This window comes from Endocarpon pusillum (assembly GCF_000464535.1).
Source record: "Endocarpon pusillum Z07020 unplaced genomic scaffold scaffold2751, whole genome shotgun sequence".
Lineage (NCBI taxonomy): Eukaryota > Fungi > Ascomycota > Eurotiomycetes > Verrucariales > Verrucariaceae > Endocarpon > Endocarpon pusillum.
Window position 1 is genome coordinate 120512 of NW_006916233.1, and position 19016 is coordinate 139527.

The 19016-nt window shown below is 49.8% G+C and overlaps 8 protein-coding genes across 8 annotated transcripts; 5 read left to right on the top strand and 3 right to left on the bottom strand.

Moving 5' to 3' along the window:
* Positions 1–1046: 1046 nt before the first annotated feature.
* Positions 1047–2310, top strand: EPUS_02921 (uncharacterized protein; the record flags this gene model as incomplete). Its single annotated transcript, XM_007804008.1, has 2 exons — positions 1047–1102; positions 1158–2310. The coding sequence occupies 2 exons, from the start codon at positions 1047–1049 to the stop codon at positions 2308–2310; spliced, it is 1209 nt and encodes a 402-aa protein (XP_007802199.1).
* A 495-nt stretch (positions 2311–2805) lies between these two features.
* EPUS_02922 (uncharacterized protein) lies at positions 2806–4563 on the bottom strand (the record flags this gene model as incomplete). The annotated part of the gene is made up of 2 exons (XM_007804009.1): positions 2806–4404; positions 4450–4563. 2 exons carry the CDS (start codon positions 4561–4563, stop codon positions 2806–2808), a joined length of 1713 nt encoding a protein of 570 aa, XP_007802200.1.
* Positions 4564–5329: 766 nt separating this feature from the next.
* EPUS_02923 (uncharacterized protein) lies at positions 5330–7508 on the bottom strand (the record flags this gene model as incomplete). The annotated part of the gene is made up of 2 exons (XM_007804010.1): positions 5330–6757; positions 6807–7508. The coding sequence occupies 2 exons, from the start codon at positions 7506–7508 to the stop codon at positions 5330–5332; spliced, it is 2130 nt and encodes a 709-aa protein (XP_007802201.1).
* Positions 7509–8520: 1012 nt separating this feature from the next.
* EPUS_02924 (uncharacterized protein) lies at positions 8521–9513 on the top strand (the record flags this gene model as incomplete). The annotated part of the gene is made up of 1 exon (XM_007804011.1): positions 8521–9513. The coding sequence occupies one exon, from the start codon at positions 8521–8523 to the stop codon at positions 9511–9513; it is 993 nt and encodes a 330-aa protein (XP_007802202.1).
* Positions 9514–11684: 2171 nt separating this feature from the next.
* Positions 11685–12710, top strand: EPUS_02925 (uncharacterized protein; the record flags this gene model as incomplete). Its single annotated transcript, XM_007804012.1, has 2 exons — positions 11685–12242; positions 12291–12710. 2 exons carry the CDS (start codon positions 11685–11687, stop codon positions 12708–12710), a joined length of 978 nt encoding a protein of 325 aa, XP_007802203.1.
* An 825-nt stretch (positions 12711–13535) lies between these two features.
* On the top strand, positions 13536–15992 carry EPUS_02926 (Urease; the record flags this gene model as incomplete). Its single annotated transcript, XM_007804013.1, has 3 exons — positions 13536–13877; positions 13930–15606; positions 15672–15992. The coding sequence occupies 3 exons, from the start codon at positions 13536–13538 to the stop codon at positions 15990–15992; spliced, it is 2340 nt and encodes a 779-aa protein (XP_007802204.1).
* A 551-nt stretch (positions 15993–16543) lies between these two features.
* On the top strand, positions 16544–17615 carry EPUS_02927 (NADH-cytochrome b5 reductase 2; the record flags this gene model as incomplete). Its single annotated transcript, XM_007804014.1, has 3 exons — positions 16544–16862; positions 16919–16996; positions 17047–17615. 3 exons carry the CDS (start codon positions 16544–16546, stop codon positions 17613–17615), a joined length of 966 nt encoding a protein of 321 aa, XP_007802205.1.
* Positions 17616–17742: 127 nt separating this feature from the next.
* EPUS_02928 (uncharacterized protein) lies at positions 17743–18969 on the bottom strand (the record flags this gene model as incomplete). Its single annotated transcript, XM_007804015.1, has 2 exons — positions 17743–18845; positions 18900–18969. The coding sequence occupies 2 exons, from the start codon at positions 18967–18969 to the stop codon at positions 17743–17745; spliced, it is 1173 nt and encodes a 390-aa protein (XP_007802206.1).
* Between the last annotated feature and the right edge of the window lie 47 nt (positions 18970–19016).

Here is a 19016-nt window from a genome sequence, read left to right on the forward strand (position 1 = left end):
GTATAGTTTGGATGAGACGGTTTCTCTTGATAACTGCTTATGATGAAGCAATGCCAGATCGAGTACGGCAGCTCAGTGGAGATCAAGCGTATGTTGATGAACAGGAGAAGATAAGACGAACCGAATCTTGGAGGAGTACAGATAACTTACTGAAGTATGAGACGAGTAGAGATACTGAAGAAGATGAGATGTAATGAGCAAAGGTAGTATGAGTCGAAGTAATATGGAGAAAGAAGGGTGTGAGAATGAGAAGGAAGGAGAAGTATATCAAGGTCTTAATCAAATATGAAATGTGATGAGACCTCACTAGCCGGATTCAGCGATATCGGAGTAGGGATAAAAAGCAGTGGTCAAGTCGAAGACAATGTTCGAGGCCAACGAGGGCAAAGGGAGCCATGGACTTCACGAAGAAGTATTCGATCTTAGATTTGTTCGAGGGAACGTAACCTGAACAAAATGATATCCATAGGTGAATGCCATGTCATGCCACTTTAGCCATTTTCCGATGGAGATAAATCGTGGAGGAGAGGCGCAGTCACCGAGATAGCTCTTGATGATCCCTTTTGGAGTGATGGATCATGGGCCACTTGAGGAGGAGCGGTAGCCATCTCTGTCTTTCTACCCAAGAGCGTGGTGAGGTGTCTGAAGTAGACGTCACAAATGGATATCTCTGCTGATGGCAGCTACTCCAGACACTTTGAGCACCAAACCAACATCCCCACCCTCCCTTAGCGTGGTGTCTGCTTCACCACACAAAGTTCAAGATAGGGAAGACGAAAGTCGCTAGATATGGTTAGCGTTGGACCCCGAACTCTGGACCAGAACGCCAAGCCAAATCAACAAGCATTTTGCTTATCAGATGCTTGTAGTGCCAGTTCTCTTTGCCAGTGTATTTTGAGTTAGTCAGAGTAATCGCATGAATTGCCTGGAGTTATGTCGAAACATATAGCTAAGGACGTGACCGATTGATCCAGGCAGCCTTTCCATGAAATCCTCGATTGCATCAACATTGAGACACTAGCCGAAGAGGACATAATTGCACCGTCATGGTCAGCCATCAACAACTCCATGCGATATTTGAGATCAGTATCAGGGTCAAGATGTAGGTTGCTCAACACTTCAAGGCCCAACCGATATGATCAGATACCTTCTATCAGAGGCAACTCACCTCCTCTCCCTTCACAGCTCCGGACGTTGACCCTTTCTTCCATATCGGCGATCTTGCTCCCACCAGCCGTCTTCGGCGGCCTCGTCCTAACGCTATGGACATACAAATGCATCATGATGGTTGTGTTCCAAAACAAGATCATTTATATGCCCTCTGTACCGCCATTCTCTAGGTCCGACAAAGTGACAGACTATATCAACCAATGCAGGCCTGTTGTCTGGAAAGAGCATGATCTGAGAGCAGCGGATGGCACAGCACTGAAGCTGCTTGAGGGTGGTGTCGACCTGGCTGCTAAGCATCGAAAGCGTGTAACTGTTCTCTACTTTCAAGGGAATGCATCGTCTCTGCCTCCTCGGCTGCCATATCTCTCTGCCGTGCTCAAGGCTCTGGACGCAGCTGGAGACCAAACCAGCGAGCACAGAGGCTACAGCATTTACGCGCTCTCATACCGCGGCTTCTGGACCTCCCGTGGCAGGGCGTCTCAATCAGGCATTGAGCTGGACGCTCAAGCAGCCTTGACTTGGCTGATTCAAAACGTGCGCCAAGATCCGCACATTGACACCACGTTCGTCCTCTGGGGCCAATCAATCGGAGCCGGCGTAGCCACAACAGCACTTGCCACGCTGCTTACACAGCAGTACCTGAATGCTGCTGGACAACAACACCAAAAGCTGCTTAATATCCACAGTCTCGTCCTCGAAACGCCTTTCCTTTCCATCCGCTCTATGCTTACTGCCCTCTATCCTCAGAAATATCTCCCCTACCGCTATCTCTGGCCGTTCCTCCGCTCAACCTGGGATAGCGGACTCGCTGTCAAGAAGATTGCTGTAGCCGCCACCGCTGCTGCTGCTGGCCCCGCCGCGTCACACCCAAAGCCGAATCCCAGTTCCCACAACGGACCGTCAGCCATGGTTGTGACACCGATCGTAAGGAAGGTCCTCATCCTCCAAGCCGGCAGAGATGAGATCGTCCCAGCAGAGCAATCTGAAGCTCTGGAGAGGATATGCAGGGAGAACTTACCTAGCGCTATTGAGGTAGAGAGGGTGATTGTTGCAGGCGCGCTGCACACGGAGGTGATGGCTAAGCCGCAGGGAAGGGGAGCTGTGGTGCGGCATCTGCGGGCGGCTGCTGAGAACCATTAGGCGGCTGTTAGGGTCAAGTTGAGGATGGTCGAGCAGCGTAGAGCTTAGAGATGGAGCAGCAGTGGAGAGAAGGAGCTTTGTCCTACTAGTAACAACTGGCTTGCTCGTCAACAACGCGAAGCTCGGGAGGTAGAAAAAGGGCCTCAATTGAGATGGCTCCCATACCAAGGCATGGATATTGAACGTCGAGGTTCCAGAGCTGTAATGATATTGTGTTCGAAGGAGAGGGGCTCTATATACCTCAAATCCGCCAGCTTTGAGAAGATCGCTAAACAAGTACAAGTGAGTGGGAGTAAGTGCCCGCCTGGCTGTCAATGCTAAAGAGCGTTTCCTCCCATGTTTCTGATGTCATGCCATCAAGCCGCGCGGTACTCCGTACGTCAAGCGCTTTCTTCCTGAACGTATATCATCAAGTTTGTTGCCTCCCCTAAGATAGAGAAATTCTCGCCGTGCCCAACATTCCCTCCCGTACGGAGTAGATCCACTGCAGATAATTCATCTCCTTCCACCTCCCGACAGGCCCATAGGAGGTGCTCTCCGCAGATTCGGCATTCCAGCGCTCCTCACGTCAGGATGTCTCACCCGCCTATTACCGGATCCAGCTACAGTATTCACACGCAGTGGTCTGCCTTCTCCCCTCAACGTCAGCGTGTCCTGATCTACTTTTCCGTACCGATCCATACCTACACCGCCTCTTCTGTCGTTGCTCCTGCTCCGTCTCTCGGCGCTGACAGCTCGTCTCTCAAGCAGAGTAGCACCTCCGCTAGTTCGGTGCACGCGGCCGCGTTCATCAGAGCGATCTCTCCCCACTGGATCTATGATGCGGAGTTTAGGATTCACATATGCGTTATTAGGTAATTCTGGGCCAGATGAGGCTACGGGTCCATTGTTAGAAAAATCCTCGCGAAAGGGACCTGGCACTGGACCAGCCGCAGGCACGTGTGAATGACGACTGTGGTTCTGGTCTGCTTGGCCTCGTGGCGATGGAGGCGGAAAGGCTGGCATGTATTTTGGAGAGGCCTGGTAACTGGTGTCATGACTATGTCGTCGCTGGTACGAATTGTAGTCTGTTGGCGGAGCAAGGGAGCTTCTGCGACGCTCTCTGTCGTATCTTGAGACCCTAGGAATGGAGTCCTCGGAACTGGCTTCACTTCCAGTAGAAGCTGCCTCATAACGACTTGGCGATCGAGGTCTGACGCGAGTACGAGCAGCTGATGCTGAGGATCTTTCTCGACTTTTCTTTGAACTGAACGGAGATGAAATGAAAGGGATGTGGAAATTGTCAAAGTTCAGACTGAAGGACTTTGCCGATGGGGTGTTCGAGTTATGTGAAGTGGTAGCATGATGATGTGATTGCGATACAGGCCGTTGAGAAGCTGAGGAGCTTGCAGGGCGATGTCGCGGAGATTGAGGAATAGCCGAGTTAGGAGCGCTATATGCCTGGTCACTGCTCCAATGGTAATTGTCGTTGTGCTCAGGATTATGAAGCGGTGACGGAGCGGCTGGTACACTGCTTCTTCGACGCGAAGATGTAGGAAACACATGAGATGCATCTTGATTTTCTGTTCGTGGAGGTCGTGAAGTTCGTCTCCTGTGAGGACTGCGAGGGAAGTAGCCATCACCACGATCTGGCGCTTCATAAGGAGAGCAATATGGTGAGTTCTTCAGTCTACGGTGTTGGCCTTCATCAAGTTTCTCTAGTACAATATTATGCCATTTTTCCATTGCTTCGTCTGGCTTCAAAGGAAATGACTCCCGTGGGATCGTCTTCGGAAAGATCCCACCACTCGGCTTTGGTATATCGTAGATCTCCACAGCTTTTTGCAAACATTGGACATGTTCATCCGGATGTAGAAGGAGTTGTAACGTCTGCCATCGCACGAAACCGGCTGGTAAGAGGCACGGCACGGAAGGCGGCTCGAAAGGATTTGCTGTAGGTTGTAAAGAATGGAAGCATCCAAGGGTCTTGTACATCAGTGAAAGACCCGGATATCCTAATTCTCGGAAGACATAGTCACTGCCTCCAACCGATTGATAGAAAGCAGACAATCGCTGTGGAGTGAGATCGGTATCTGGGCCTGGTACCAGCTGCACCTGCAAGACATCAGCAGTCTACTGGCTTAGACAGCAATAACATACAATTATCTTTGTGAGTCCATCGCATAGCTGAGACAATAGAGGCGCTGCGCTCTTCGATTCATGATTGATCAAGTATCCCCAATAGCTGCCTCCATTATTGTGCGTTGCCGACATAATTGTAATTTAGTGGACACGGAGAGGGTAGAGGACTGCAATAGCAGATGGGTATTTGACAAAGGCAGAGCACTATAAATCAGATGAGACGTCAAGAGTCATCCTGGGTTGGACCTGAGTGAAGCACCAAGCGTGCTCAGGAGACGAACACTGCGCCTCTGGAGGTCACTGGGGTCTGCGAGTGGATGGCGGTGTGCCCTCCAGGTCATACGTTTTCGGTCTCACGATATCTCATGAACAATTCCTCCCGGCCCTAAAGTTTCAAGCCGCTGCCTTGCCAGGAACTGCCTCAAGCCCCACAATTAGCGCCCCGCCCCGCGTCTATTGTCCCAAGCTCACACCCCTGGTATATTTTCAAGCTGGACAATGGTTCTCTGCTCATTCATCTACGTAGTATCTAATGGCTTCGAGTGAGGCAAGAGAAATTACTGCATCGCAGAGAGCTATTGTATAAGGCACCAGCAAGGCAACCACGAGAGAGTTAGGCAGTGATGAATCATAGAAGTGATCTGCATCAATACCGTTCAGGCAACACTGCGAAATGGAGCACGAGGGAGGGCAGCGCGGTAATGCGTTGCGATTATGCTTTGGGCAGGACTCCAGCGTTTTCTGGTGCCGGACCAAAATTGATTGATCAGAGCATGCAATTTTACCAATTCTTCTTCCTGCTACAGGAAGCTGAATTAGTATGCGGTTTGATAGAGAAACATGTGTTTTGCTGTAATCTCCTTATCATTCATGTAATAAATAAGCTGGTCTGAGAAGTTCAGAGCTCGTCTTCGGATTCGCAGTGTCCATTACTTCCTACACTCCTGATGCCAAGGTCGTCCCAAGCTCCACTATCACTTGATTGCAGGGTCAGCTTTGCCGCTTGGTATGCCTGTTCCCGCATCTTGCGCCGGCTGCGCTGATCAGACGGATTACGTGAGGCGATGGGCATTAGCTCCTTCACAATGGTAGAAGGCTGTTTATCCTCTGTGCCGTCGAGTTGCAGGCCTGCGTTGAGGTCGCTATCTTGTGCTTGAGTGTCAAATGCAGATTGTGAGATTGATAGTTGAGAATCAGACAATTCCTTCATATCTGGCAGACTTCGAAGATCTCCTTCCGCTAGTTCTTCGGCGCACAAAGATGAGAGCAGTGGTTCAGCGGTAGCTTCTGCCATACGGGCATCGTAAACAGCTTTGATTGCCGCGAGGTATGGAGGCATCTCTTTGTTGTCAATACTAGTATCCTCCGTGCTTGGAAGCCTCACGGTGGCAGTTGGAGCCTGAGCCTGTGTAGCAGATGTTGCGGCTGTATTGTATTCTTGACTTGTGACATTGGATGAGCTCCTTGTCTCAGAATCTTCGGCGAACTTTCTCTTCAGCCTCTCTCTCGAAGCCCCTTGCGTTTCGAGTCTCTTGTGTAAAAGCATTCTCATCTCTCCATCATGAACAAAGTCTGTACCAGAGCACAAGTGACCAAATAGCGTCTTCATGGAAACGTCTTCTGTCCATGTCTGTTCATCAACGGTGCAAGGGTAAATATCAGCAGGATTGAACGCACCCACCAACTCACACAGCTCACTGTATGAGGAATGGCGAGAATAAGGGAAGTGTATCGTGTCTTTTGAGAGGCTGCCATTCGAGAATTGCCTCTCCGGATTGCCTTCCATGTGACTAGTCAACTGGACCTTGTCTACCACAAGCAGGCGTTCCACGAACTCCTGCAAAGTGATCTCGTCTTCGATGTCAAGGTTGAGCCTTTGCAACGACATCTTCGCGTTTCTCGATGATCGTGCAAGCTCGATGTGGGATAGCAGTCGATTCATATCATCCGGATCTTTAACAATCCGCTTGCAATACTCCTCTATTTCTGAGATTGAGCTGATATTGCTCAACTCCAGCACTGGAGTTTGCTGCAAATCTCCACCGCCACCTCCAGCACCAAGCTCTGGGACCTCAATACCATCCTTCGATCGAGTGATGATAGGTATAATCCACAGCACATGTTTCGCTTTCAGTAACTCAGTATGACATGGGGTACCGAGCTCACAGCTGTGAATCCTAGTAGTTGATTCAGTGGTTAGACATCCTGGTTTACAATGATTACCGACATAGAAACCAGTGAGTGCCGAGTATTCACCAATGCTGGTTGCGAAATCAGCACTGGATAGCGAACCATAAAGACGTGATTGATAGCTATCGATGTGCACCTGCAAAAAGTGAGCATGAATGCGCCATATGGTGAAAGATGTGACTGACACTAGACTTGAGAAAGGTCGACAGAGCAACCCACACATCCTCGTATCCCAATGTCCAAGCGTTGAGGTGAAATAATGTCTCTGGCGGATATTGACGTACCTTGGTGAGAAGCTCACAGATACCCTCAGCCTTGGAAGGGAAACTCCTGTAGATGTTTGCCTTCAAAGCAAAGGTTGTATCAAGATAAATTCGATCTAGCTGCTTTAGGCCTGTAGAATAAGGAAGCAGTACTGGATGACGGATTATTGAATTGATCCACCATGACTCTGATCTGATATCCCCAGTATAGAGGATTGCTGTACTGTCACACTCGAGCAGAAACATCACTGCACCAGGGCAGTGGTTGGCATCGAACAGTGTCACCCTGATCTTCTCCAGAGGACTGAGCTCGATTTCAGTTGGGCACTCTAGTGGAATAGCCTTGAGAACCAGTTTCAGATGTTTGTAATGTTGCTTCCTGCTCTCCAGAACGCCTCTCATAAAGTTCATTCGATGCGCGTATTTCTCAAGCTGTAGAAGGAGGTTCCGCGTGCCCACAGAGCAGTAGACAAAAGGCGCTTTCAAGGACTCTAGGCCTTGGAGATGATCGCTGTGAATGTGGGACAAGAAGCATGCCAGAGGAGGTGGCTGCAAAGGATGTATGCGGAAGTAGTCGATACGAATGCGAGGAAACTCGCTCACTATGCCATTGAATGTTGACATGGCGGAGATGGTGCTACCGGCTCGATATGAACGTTAGTTCCTTCAGGTCTACCAGATCGTTGAATCGCAGGCAATCAACCCGAGCGACATGATTTCAGGAGTGAGGTGTTGAGGGCTCTTCGTAACTGCGAAAAGTCACCTTTCGTAGTAAAGTATGTCAGGCAGGAAGAGTTAGTGAGATCCATAGCAATTATATGAAATTTACGTGTTGATCACCATTTTCGTTGGCGCAGCACGATTCACAAAATCCTTTTGATCTTGCTGTGCGGTAAGGCAGTTGACCGACAATGGGCCTTTGAGCTTCATATCTCACCAAAATACAGGTCCACAGAAACGAGCTATCAACGTTCTTTATGGAGCATTTGTCAAGGATTCATCCCTTGTAAACCGAGATGATGAAAGTGGTTTGAGCTGCAGTAAGTTAGTAAACGATAATGTATCTGGCCTCAGTTCCTAGTTCTGGCTGCCTGGGGAGTTTGTGGACTTTCGGACTTAGGTCAACTCATGTGTAACTGATATCCTCAGCCGTTACTCGAGGGCGACGGGGAGTTTGTTTTCAAGAGTCACTTCAACTAGTCCCGCTGGAAACCAGCACATCACTAACCTTGCATCGTTTCGTTTGCCGACCGGGAGTGACCCACTGTGTCAGATCCCCGATGCTGGCTTCCTCTAACAACGCCGCTTGACTGGAGAAGTTCCAAACACAACTTTGCAAGTGGCAAGACAAAGGGTATCCTGCCTCATCTTGCTCAACGCGCAATACATATCTGGTAGTTTCTCGGAGTAAAATCGTTGCCAGGCCATGTATTGCACCATGCTATGACCCTTCACCGTTCACCTGCCCACATATCTCTTTCAACCAAAGGGTAGCAACCATACTTATGCACCTCCGTATCAGTCAATCCCGAGAATCACAACATCTTTGTGGTTGCAAACGATTGTGACCCAGACCCATCACCTTACCACTGATTATTTCCTTCTCCAGTCGTTGGTTTTCACACAGTATTCCACAATGCACAAACCCTCCATCTCAAACCTTGTCTACAAGACCCTCTTTCCCCGACCACGACAAGGGGATCCGACCACCTTCTCCGCTCACATAAACCGCAATCTCGTCCCTGAAGTTCGAATCGAAACAGCCAACTTTTATGGCGCCCTTGACTGTATCGAAGCACAATATCCAGGTCTTGACTATTCCCACGCCCCACATCGCAGACGCCTTTCCCGCTTTCCCTGGCACAAGAAACTCTTCCGAGTGTTCGATGAGTTATGTCTGACCAGAAACGAGATATTAGGTCTATGTCAGTGGGAAGGGACAAAGAGTGCAAAGGAAAAATACGAGACGGATGTGGGAAGGTTGATCAGAGACACAACGATGGATGGCGTTGCCCCGGCTGCTCCAAGCAGGAGGCCTGTCGCCCACATGAATCCCGATCTAAGAGGCTGGCGAGCGGCAGCAAGGCTCCCTCCGGGAGATCATCCACTCGTTGAAGATGTGGATGAAGTCGAAGCAAATCAAGAATCCGATGGTGATATTGACATTCTCTCTACGAGCCACGGCAACAGCCTTAACGCCCACCTACGTTCCGCGGCGGAGGCTCGAGCCAGAGGCGAAGGTGGTGTGGTCCCAAATGAGCAATGGGAGCAATGGCTCAAAGAAGCAATGGAGAGGAACGAATTAGGCGTTGACGGTATGCTGGAAGCAATCAGGCAGGGAAGGCCTTTTGCCATCAGTCCGAGTCACATCATCGACGCTACAGTACATCCACCAGTTTTAAGCCTTGCAAACACGGTCTCGGAGACCCGGTCGAGTGCGCCCACGGCAGCCTCAGCGATGAACGATACGCAGATCGCAATAGCCAATGTGTGGAATCTTGGGAACCAGATCGTAAGGAACGTCAATGCGGGAAATGCCAGCGAGTGCTCAGCCAGCTGGGGAAGCGAGATAAGGATTCTCGATTATGTGCAACCTCCTTCGCCACAACGTTGCGCAAATATCAGTTAGGTTGGGGAGAGGACGGTCCATCAAGAACATGCTCTTGAGCCAAAAGCAATTCATGGCGTTAAGGGGCATTTAGGGAATCAGTGGGTGGTCAAAGTGTTTCTCTGTTACAAGACTATTTACTCGCTTCTCACCCCCAAAAGCGTCATGCGTAATATACAGCGAAAGCGAGAGGGGTTGCTTCAAAAGTCGTTCGCGCACTTATTATATCTGCGCTCCCTCTGAATTTAGAAGCTAGGCATGACGGAAGTGCAATCAATCAAGTTCATGGTATTAATTATTGCTTAGTAGCTAATAGCATAGTGTGAGGGTAGACCTAATGTATAATTATACCATTACGTAAATGCTGGTGCTGTGGCTGGATATATGATTGTATCCTGTATTAAGGTATCTTAGGTTTGTACAGAGTGGAGAATAGAAGATATTTGGACAGAGTTACAGGAGCCTAGATTGAACGTCATTGATATGGGACATGGAGTATGAATTTAGAGCGTGGCAAAATAAGGAGAGAGAACCTATGGCGCCATTAGAAGGAAATGGGGGCACTTCACGGGAAGGTTCTCTGTGGAAGGAAACAACGGCGGACAGGTGCAACAAGTAAATCATCAGAATGCACAGCGGTGGAATGGAGCTGCTGCCTGTTGGTTTTTGCTGCTGCGCCACCCGCGGGCCAAAAGGCACAAAGTAGAAAGCTGACAGCTTTCTACTACCAACTACTTATATATCAACACCGTCACAAGCGGAGTGATCAGAAGGGCGATGTGGAGCAGCCTGATATAGTAGAACACCCATGAATGCTTAGAGGTTAGCCTGTTGTCAACTTCGGCCCTTGACCAGCCGTGAGGATTATGGCAGCGAGCCTGGAGCAATGAGTAACTAACTTAGTGCAATCTCTGTGGACATCTAAATTAGACGAAGAGTGCCTATCCTCCGTGAAGGCTTGGGACCAAGTCACCCAGCATTAGGTGCGAGGACGCGCAGGGTCACCTTGCTGGCGAGTGCCCGTCAATTGAAGCCAATTTTCGAGACCATTGCTTATGCGAACCCCAAAGCTGTGGGCAGGTAAAACCGACTTACCATCAGGGACAAATTGCCTGTTTTGGGGCACTTTTCCGAAGCATGCAGGCCTGAGCCACGAGTCATTGTAGCTATGAGTACAGGGGAGGCTGGACTTCCAGGTAAGCAGCAAGAAGTCTAGGTAGCTTGTCACTTGGGCTGTGAAGGAAGGTTAACCGCAGACAAGCACCCTCCCCCAGTGATTTTTCAAGGTGGTATAACTAATAGAAAGCCCGCTGCTTTAAGGGACTTCAAGCATCTTTTAGCGTCAATGGAGGAAAAAGGCTCACCAAGACGTCCGGAGGATCATCAATCCAAGCGGGGCACTGCAGCTTCCTTCAGGCACGACCCAATGACAGCCCATAAAAGGATGCGTGCCAGCGCCTAGGGATGGAAATGGGTGGTTGGGGCAAGGCTCCAAGAGACGCAGCGAGGATAATCGTAGATCTGATCTCGAGCTGAACGAGTACAGACTATCGCAGAGATGTCCAGCCCTAGTTGAACAAAACACTCGTGTGCTCTCAGTTCATGTCACTTTCAAATTGTGGAAGAGAAGCGGCTTGAATTGAGGCTTCGGAAATTCACAGTTGGGGGTGCGGCGGTCAATTTTGCGGATGCCCTGTGTTTTGATTTTGACTTGAAGCACTCGGTCGCTAAAGGCGGCGCCCAAGTTACGGGCGCTAGTGGGGATCAACAACCCACCTTTTAAAGCCCCCCGACTCCCCCAAAACCCAACCCTTGAATTACTCCCTCCTCCCTTCTGTCGCCCGCCCCAAATTCCAGCCCTTCAGTTAGCAGAATAGGGCATCTTTACCATCCCTCGCATAATAAACGTCAACCATAACCTCCTTGCGCCAAGATGGCTCGTAAGGCGCAAGAGCCTGACTCAGATACAACTGTAGTCAACATCGCTGACTTCCAGCGCACGCGAGATTCGGTGTGTTTCTCTTCTTCTATCTGCCCTCCACCCATACCCTGCGCGTGGTTGCCTGCATTACGCGCCTGTAAACAAACCATATTCATCAAGCCTTACCTTACTCTTCTATGCCCACTGTCAACGCTTACCTTTGTCACAACTTTGTTCTCATTGACCTCACCTGCATTCACCTGGTGTCAAGATGAAGAAAGGTGGCTATGTTACCCTTTCCTGCGATCATCTTGCCATGGTTGTGAGCAATGAGCAACGTACGGTCGAAATGATACACATTCTCACCGATCAGCTTGCGAGTCTTATTGACACAGTCGTCTCAAGCTCAGTTGATCATGACTCACTTGCTAAAACATATGGAAAGGTCATCGTTGCCCTTGCAACACTCCAGAACTCGGTTCAAGATCTCTCCAAAGCATATATCAATCATGCCAATACTGTTCTCAATCCTGGCCGTGCTGGGACTCTTGATCTCAACCTGACAACGACGCTGCTTGACAGCGGCTTGTTGACTCACCGCGCACCGAGTCCTGGCATGAAGCCAGAGGCGCCTACAGAAGCCAAGAAAAAGCGCAAGAGAGCAGCTCACGATCCCAACGCGCCCAAGAGAGCTTTGACACCATACTTCCTGTACATGCAGAGTGCTCGTCCTCAGATCGCCCAGGAACTAGGTTCTAACGCAAAACCAAAAGAAGTTGCTGATGAGGGAACTAGACGTTGGAGTATCATGCCAGACGCCGACAAAAATGTGTGTCAGTCCTCACTTACCTGTCGTGTAATCCTGACGTTCTTTTAGGTTTGGAATGCTGCATATCAGAGGAACCTCGCCGTCTATCGCGTCAAGACTGCTGCCTACAAAGCGGGCAAACCTGTTCCCAGTGATGAGGAGGCTGAGAAGATCGCCCAAACCGATACAACGATCGCTGCTGTCCCAGTTGAAGAAGAAGAGGAAGAAGTCGAAGAGGAGCCTGAGGCTGTTGAGGAGGAAAGTGACTCCGAGTCATCTCCAGAACCAGTCAGGGAGCCTTCTCCACCAAAATCAGGGAAGAGGCGCAAGACGAGCGATAAGCCGGCTGCGACTCCAGTTAAGGAGACTCCCAAACCCACTGCTGCGGCGGAGAAAGACAAGAGGAGCAAGAAAGCTAAAAAGGAACCAACACCGCCGCCTGCATCTAAGACGGGAGAGAAGAAGAAGAAGTCCAGGAAAGCAGCTTGAGGAAGGGTCGGAAGTCGTCTTTCATACAGTAGAACCTGACAGCCTTGTTCGAAAGGTGTCTTTTTCTTCAACCATTATGTCCGGGTAGGGCTTATGTAAAGGTTGCTCGGAGGTTTTGAGGTTCGCTTAAGCTCTGTGTATGTAGAACAGCAACGAAGTTAATACATTCAGTCACTGCCTGTTGTTCTCTTAAGCTCTGTTCGACCAACTAGCCCCACAACGTGCAGGTTTAGCTTGCTGTTCCACCAGTGTCTTCTGCATCTCGCTCAGGCCCAGCCCACCCGTGCTGATCATCTTCTCGCCGACTGCTATCAGATACGCCGCACCCCACTCAGGAGGCCACAACAGACGTTTTTGCTATAAACGTGATTATGCGGGCATCTCAAAGCAGTTTTTATGAGCCTCTCGTCAGCTTATCTACACTTTTGAACTAGTCTACGGGTTTCAATTGCAAATAAGCACGTTCAGGAGTTCGCCCAGCATGCATCTTGTTCCCAAGGAGGTGGGACGCCGAAATTCCCCTGCCCTTCTCCTCATCCCTGCAGTGTAACTGGAGCTGACACATTCTCTCACAGCTTGATAAGCTCGTAATATCCCAATTAGGCCTTTTAGCCCAGCGTCGACTGGCCAGGGGAGTGAAATTGAATCATTCCGAAGCTTGCGTGTGTTATGTAACACCAAAATGTACTAGCGCCCTGGTTCTGACTCTGATAGGCACTGATCGCTAGCAACCTTCAGGAGGTTAGGATATCAAGAACTATTCCCGCACCTTGCTGACGCAGGTGATAGCTGGTTCGTGATGGCAACCACTCAGTCGCAGACCTCATGTCCCTGGGCAAGACCATGCTCGGTCGCCGTCATGTTCTTCTCTCCGTTGTCTCGACCCTTACCAGTATCCAGATTGAAGGGACATTTCCGACAGGTACATATCTTGTAACTGTTCACCATCCTATCAGCTCAGAGGACGGTGACCTGGAAAAAGCACTCTATGGTAGCTTCTTGCCAATTCCGTCGAGGGATGCTTTCACGCTACCGGACCCGAGCGAGTACGAGCCCGAAAAAGCACCAGGGGCTGTCATTCCTGTTAAAGATGGGAAGATTGCACTGAACCAAGGGCGCAAGCGAATCTCTCTCAAGGTTGTCAGTAAAGGAGACAGACCAATACAGGTAAGGCGGCATCAATATCTCATGCCAGTACGTGTGCTGAAGCGCTTTACAGGTTGGATCGCATTATCACTTTGTTGAGACGAATCCTCAATTATATTTTGATCGCGTCAAAGCTTATGGCTACCGGCTGGACCTTGCAGCTGGAACATCTGTTCGTTTTGAACCAGGTGATACCAAAACGGTCACCCTTGTTGAGATTGGGGGTCGCCGCTTCATTCAAGGAGGGAACTCTATTGCTTCTGGCCATGTCGAGGCTTCACGTGTTGAGGAAATTGTCAAAAGACTTCAAGAAGGTGGTTTCGGGCACGTACCTGAACCTGCTGGCGATAGTGCTTATATTGATCCGCTCATAATGAATCGTACAGATTACGTGGGCATGTTTGGTCCAACAATAGGCGACCTTGTTAGACTGGGGTCTACTGACCTTTGGATCAAAGTCGAGAAAGACCTCACTGTTTATGGAGACGAATGTGTTTTCGGGGGTGGAAAATCTCTGCGTGAAGGCATGGGACAAGCAAGTGGTCGAAGCGATGACGAGACTCTTGACACTCTTATCACGAATGCTCTAATCGTTGACTGGTCTGGCATTTATAAGGCTGATATTGGCATTAAGGACGGCGTCATTGCTGGGATTGGCAAGGCAGGAAATCCGGATGTTATGGACGGTGTATCATCGAACATGATAGTTGGTAGCTGTACAGATGTGATAGCTGGGGAACGACAAATTGTTACAGCTGGTGGCTCCGATACTCACATTCATATGATCTGTCCTCAACAAGCCTATGAGGCACTTTCATCCGGTATCACAACAATGCTGGGTGGAGGAACCGGCCCGTCTGCAGGAACAAGTGCCACAACTTGTACGCCTGGAAAGAATCATCTGCGGCAGATGCTCCAAGCTGTGGACACTTTGCCATTGAATTTTGGCATTACTGGCAAGGGAAATGACAGTGACCCGAAGGCGCTACGCGAGCAATGTGAAGCCGGCGCTGCAGGTCTCAAACTTCACGAGGATTGGGGTACAACTCCAGCAGCAATCGATACATGTTTGTCTGTGTGCGACGAGTATGATGTGCAATGCTTGATTCATACGGATACACTGAACGAGTCTGGCTTTGTTGAGCAGTCAATTCGTGCTTTTAAGGATCGCACTATTCATACTTATCATACCGAGGGCGCTGGAGGTGGTCATGCTCCAGATATCATTTCTGTCGTTGAGCATCCGAACGTGCTTCCTAGTTCGACGAATCCAACTCGACCTTACACCCGCAACACACTCGATGAACATTTAGACATGCTGATGGTATGCCATCATCTCAGCAGAAACATCCCAGAGGACGTCGCCTTCGCCGAGTCACGTATTCGTGCTGAGACAATTGCTGCTGAGGATGTGCTCCACGATCTTGGTGCCATCAGCATGATGTCTTCTGATTCGCAAGCTATGGGTCGATGTGGCGAGGTTATTCTTCGCACATGGAATACCGCCCACAAAAATAAGGTGCAGCGAGGCCCACTCCTCGAAGATAAGGATACAGGCGCCGACAACTTCCGTGTGAAGAGATATGTTTCCAAATACACTATCAATCCTGCTGTGGCGCAGGGAATGGGGCATGTTATTGGCAGCCTTGAGGTAGGAAAGCTGGCCGATTTATGCATATGGAGTCCAAGTCAATTTGGAACCAAGCCTAGCATGGTGTTGAAGAGTGGAATGATCAGTTATGCGCATATGGTATGCCACTTACCCTTATCTTGTCCTCCATCTATCTACGAAATAGTATTGACATTGTCATCTAGGGTGATCCCAATGCATCCATACCAACTGTGCAACCTGTCATCATGCGACCAATGTTTGGAGCCTTCATCCCACATACCAGCCTGACCTTTGTCAGCCAGGCCAGCATTGATTCGGGCATGGTTGACAGCTATGGGCTCAAGAAGCGAGTTGAACCAGTGAAGAACTGTAGAAAGATTAGCAAGAAAGATATGAAGCTCAATGATCTGATGCCAAAGATGAAGGTGGATCCAGAAAGCTATCGTGTTGAAGCGGATGGGCTGCATTGTACAGTGGAGCCAGCAGATAGACTGCCCCTGAGTCAGGAGTACTACGTCTACTAATTCAGGTACAGAAGGGAGAGACGAGTGATCTAAGGTGTTGGAAGGGAAGGAGAAATTGTATTGAACAGCCACAGCTTGGGACAGAGCACGCTGTATATGGACTCTGTGGATGGTGGAGCAGCTGTGTCCTTCGATTCGATGCCTCACAGAGTCTTCTCCGGTACAGTTTTCAAGAATATAGTGTAATTTCCTTATGATATCTATTACATTCCGTACATTGGTGATCAAATCTGCCGAGCCCTGTGAGGAGTGCTATTCTTGTCACATCAATCCTGAACTCACGAGCAAAAGTTGTAACATCGCACAATTTTAAAAATAGCCTAAAGGCTGGGCTGCTCTTCTGCTGCGAACCTCGTCCCTGCAGGTACTAGTTACTCCGACTGAAGCTTGTTAGATCAATCGAACTCAATGAGTATTTTCTCTGTCAACACGTCTGTCTACACCCTCGAAGATGTTAGCCCGATCAATACTGAGGTCAGCAGGACCGCTGCGACAGGTAGATCTGCGACCCTGACCTTCTTGGGCAAATCATTGACAGTATACTCTAGAACATGCGATCTTATGCCACAGAATCCAGACTAGGAGCCGCCAGGACTCCCCTCATTCTCGGACCTAGTGCAATAGTAGTGGGTATCACCGCTGCAATCTGCTATACTCTATACACCGATAGCAAGGCGCCAGCAGCAGCAGCAGAAGCGGCGACAGACAAGGTTAAAAGCGCAAGCACAGAGCCGCCCAAAACCTTCACCGGCGGAGATCAAGGCTTTATCGACCTGAAGCTTTCCGAGGTATCAGACATCAATCACAATGTAAAGAGGCTTAGGTTCGAACTGCCTGATAAGGATGCCGTGAGCGGCCTTACTGTTGCCTGTAAGTAGCACGGCTATCTGTTTGATTGGGAGAAATGCTTACGGCTAACATGATAGCTGCGCTTATCACAAAGTACAAGTCGCAAGACATGGAGAAGCCTGTGATCAGACCATATACACCTATTAGTGATGAAGGTAGGTCCATCTCTAGGTCTCTTACCCGGGCTGCGGACTGACCAGAATAGATGAACGTGGCTACCTTGATTTACTCATCAAACGCTATCCGAACGGCCCAATGTCGGAACACATGCACAGCATGACGCCCGGCCAGCGCCTTGACTTCAAAGGCCCGATTCCTAAATATCAATGGTCCACGAACAAGCATAACCATATTGCCTTGATAGCCGGCGGTACTGGCATCACACCCATGTTCCAGCTCACGAGACGGATCTTTAAGGACCCAGCTGAGAAAACCAAAGTGACCCTGGTCTTTGCCAATGTGGGCGAAGAAGACATCCTCTTGAAGAAGGAATTCGAGCGGCTGGAGAATGAATACCCAAACAGATTCCGCGCATTCTACACTCTTGATACACCTCCCCAGAGCTGGCCCTACGGGACTGGATACGTGACTAAGGAGCTGTTGGAGAAGGTCATTCCAGGTCCCAAAGAAGAGAATGTGAAAGTCTTCGTCTGTGGACCACCAGGAATGTATAAGGCGATTTCCGGCATGAAGAAGAGTCCGCAGGACCAGGGCGAACTGAGCGGTATCCTCAAGGAGCTTGGGTACAGCGAGGAGCAGGTTTACAAGTTTTAAATGGTCACAGATCAGAGCGCTGCTTGTACAAAATAGACGACAATAGACAAAGACACGGGGCCTGTACAGGCGTCTCTTGTCAATGAAAGGTAGACGATGATTCAATAATTGATAACACAATCATTTCTCACGCAGTATTCTTACTCACCACCCCTCTAGCAAACTCGCCAAAAGTAATTCCCCTCTCACGATCAACCAACTCCCCCAGGTTCGGCTGTGTAAACACGGCCATTGTATTCCTCGCTATGCTCCCAGCCGCATCAGCCGAGACTCCCCTGACGAAATGCGGCACAGCCTTGAATTTGCCCCGGGTGATCAGCTCCAATGCCTCGCCGGTTTGGAAAGCTAGGCAGTCGCGAGGTATGTTGATTTTGACGGTCTGGCCTCCTCGGGAGCGGATATACAGTCCTGAGGATGGGTCTGGGGATCCTGGTAGCTCGTCGATGGGTTTGCTTGGATCTGGATTGTTCAAGGGTCTGGTTGATTCGTCGACAAACATGGCGGAGGTGAGGCCGGTGAGACAGCCGTGGTCGAGATGGGTGGCGCACCAGTCGTCTTCGTCCACGTCCTTTCGATTGCTGTTATCATCACAACTTGAACACTCGACATCTCCGTTCGTGCCAACCCCTTCTTTCTCCTGGGCGGGGAAATAATGCAACAGCCTCGCCTTTGTAGTCGTGCTCGTCTTCACCACTCTCTCCAAATACCCGTCCTCATACCCCTCAACAGCTTTAATAGCATACCGGTCACAAGCCTGTGCAACCAGAACCGCAACATCAATGATCAATCTGATTAATTCCTCGGCGCTTTCCCGAAATCCAGCGATGTCCTCCTCGTCCGGCCAAATATTCGGGGCTGTGTACTCCTCAAATCCTTCCCATTGCTTCTCTTCGTCATCATGTTTTCCCGATACAGGTGACGGTTCGGCTTCTGTAGTTGTGTTTCTGTTTTTATCCTGATAGAACCCACAGTTTACATAGTAACTTCCCTTCCCCTGATCCACGACCCCAGGTCTCAGCGTCTCTTTGCCATGCGACCAGCCGACTAAATACTTCGCTTGCGCATTCGTGAGGCGTTCTAGCTTTCGGGCGGAGAGGTGTGCGAGGTGTGAGGCGTTGGATAGAACGCGGGTGCGGAGGGTAGGGAATTGTGGGGGCAGGTCGCGGACGAGGAGGATGCCGAGGGAGGTTGGACCGAACGCTGAGACGAGGGTTGGAAAGGGGATTCTGCCTTTGAGAATCGGTTAGACGAAGTGTGGGTTCAAGCTAGATGGCGGAGATAGACCTGTGCGGAGATCTTGGAGGCTTACCGTCACCGGGCTCAGGGCTGGAGCGGGATCCTTGACTGGGCGCATTGCGCCTCTACTCCATGACAATTAACTGACACGAAGAACGGCAAGAA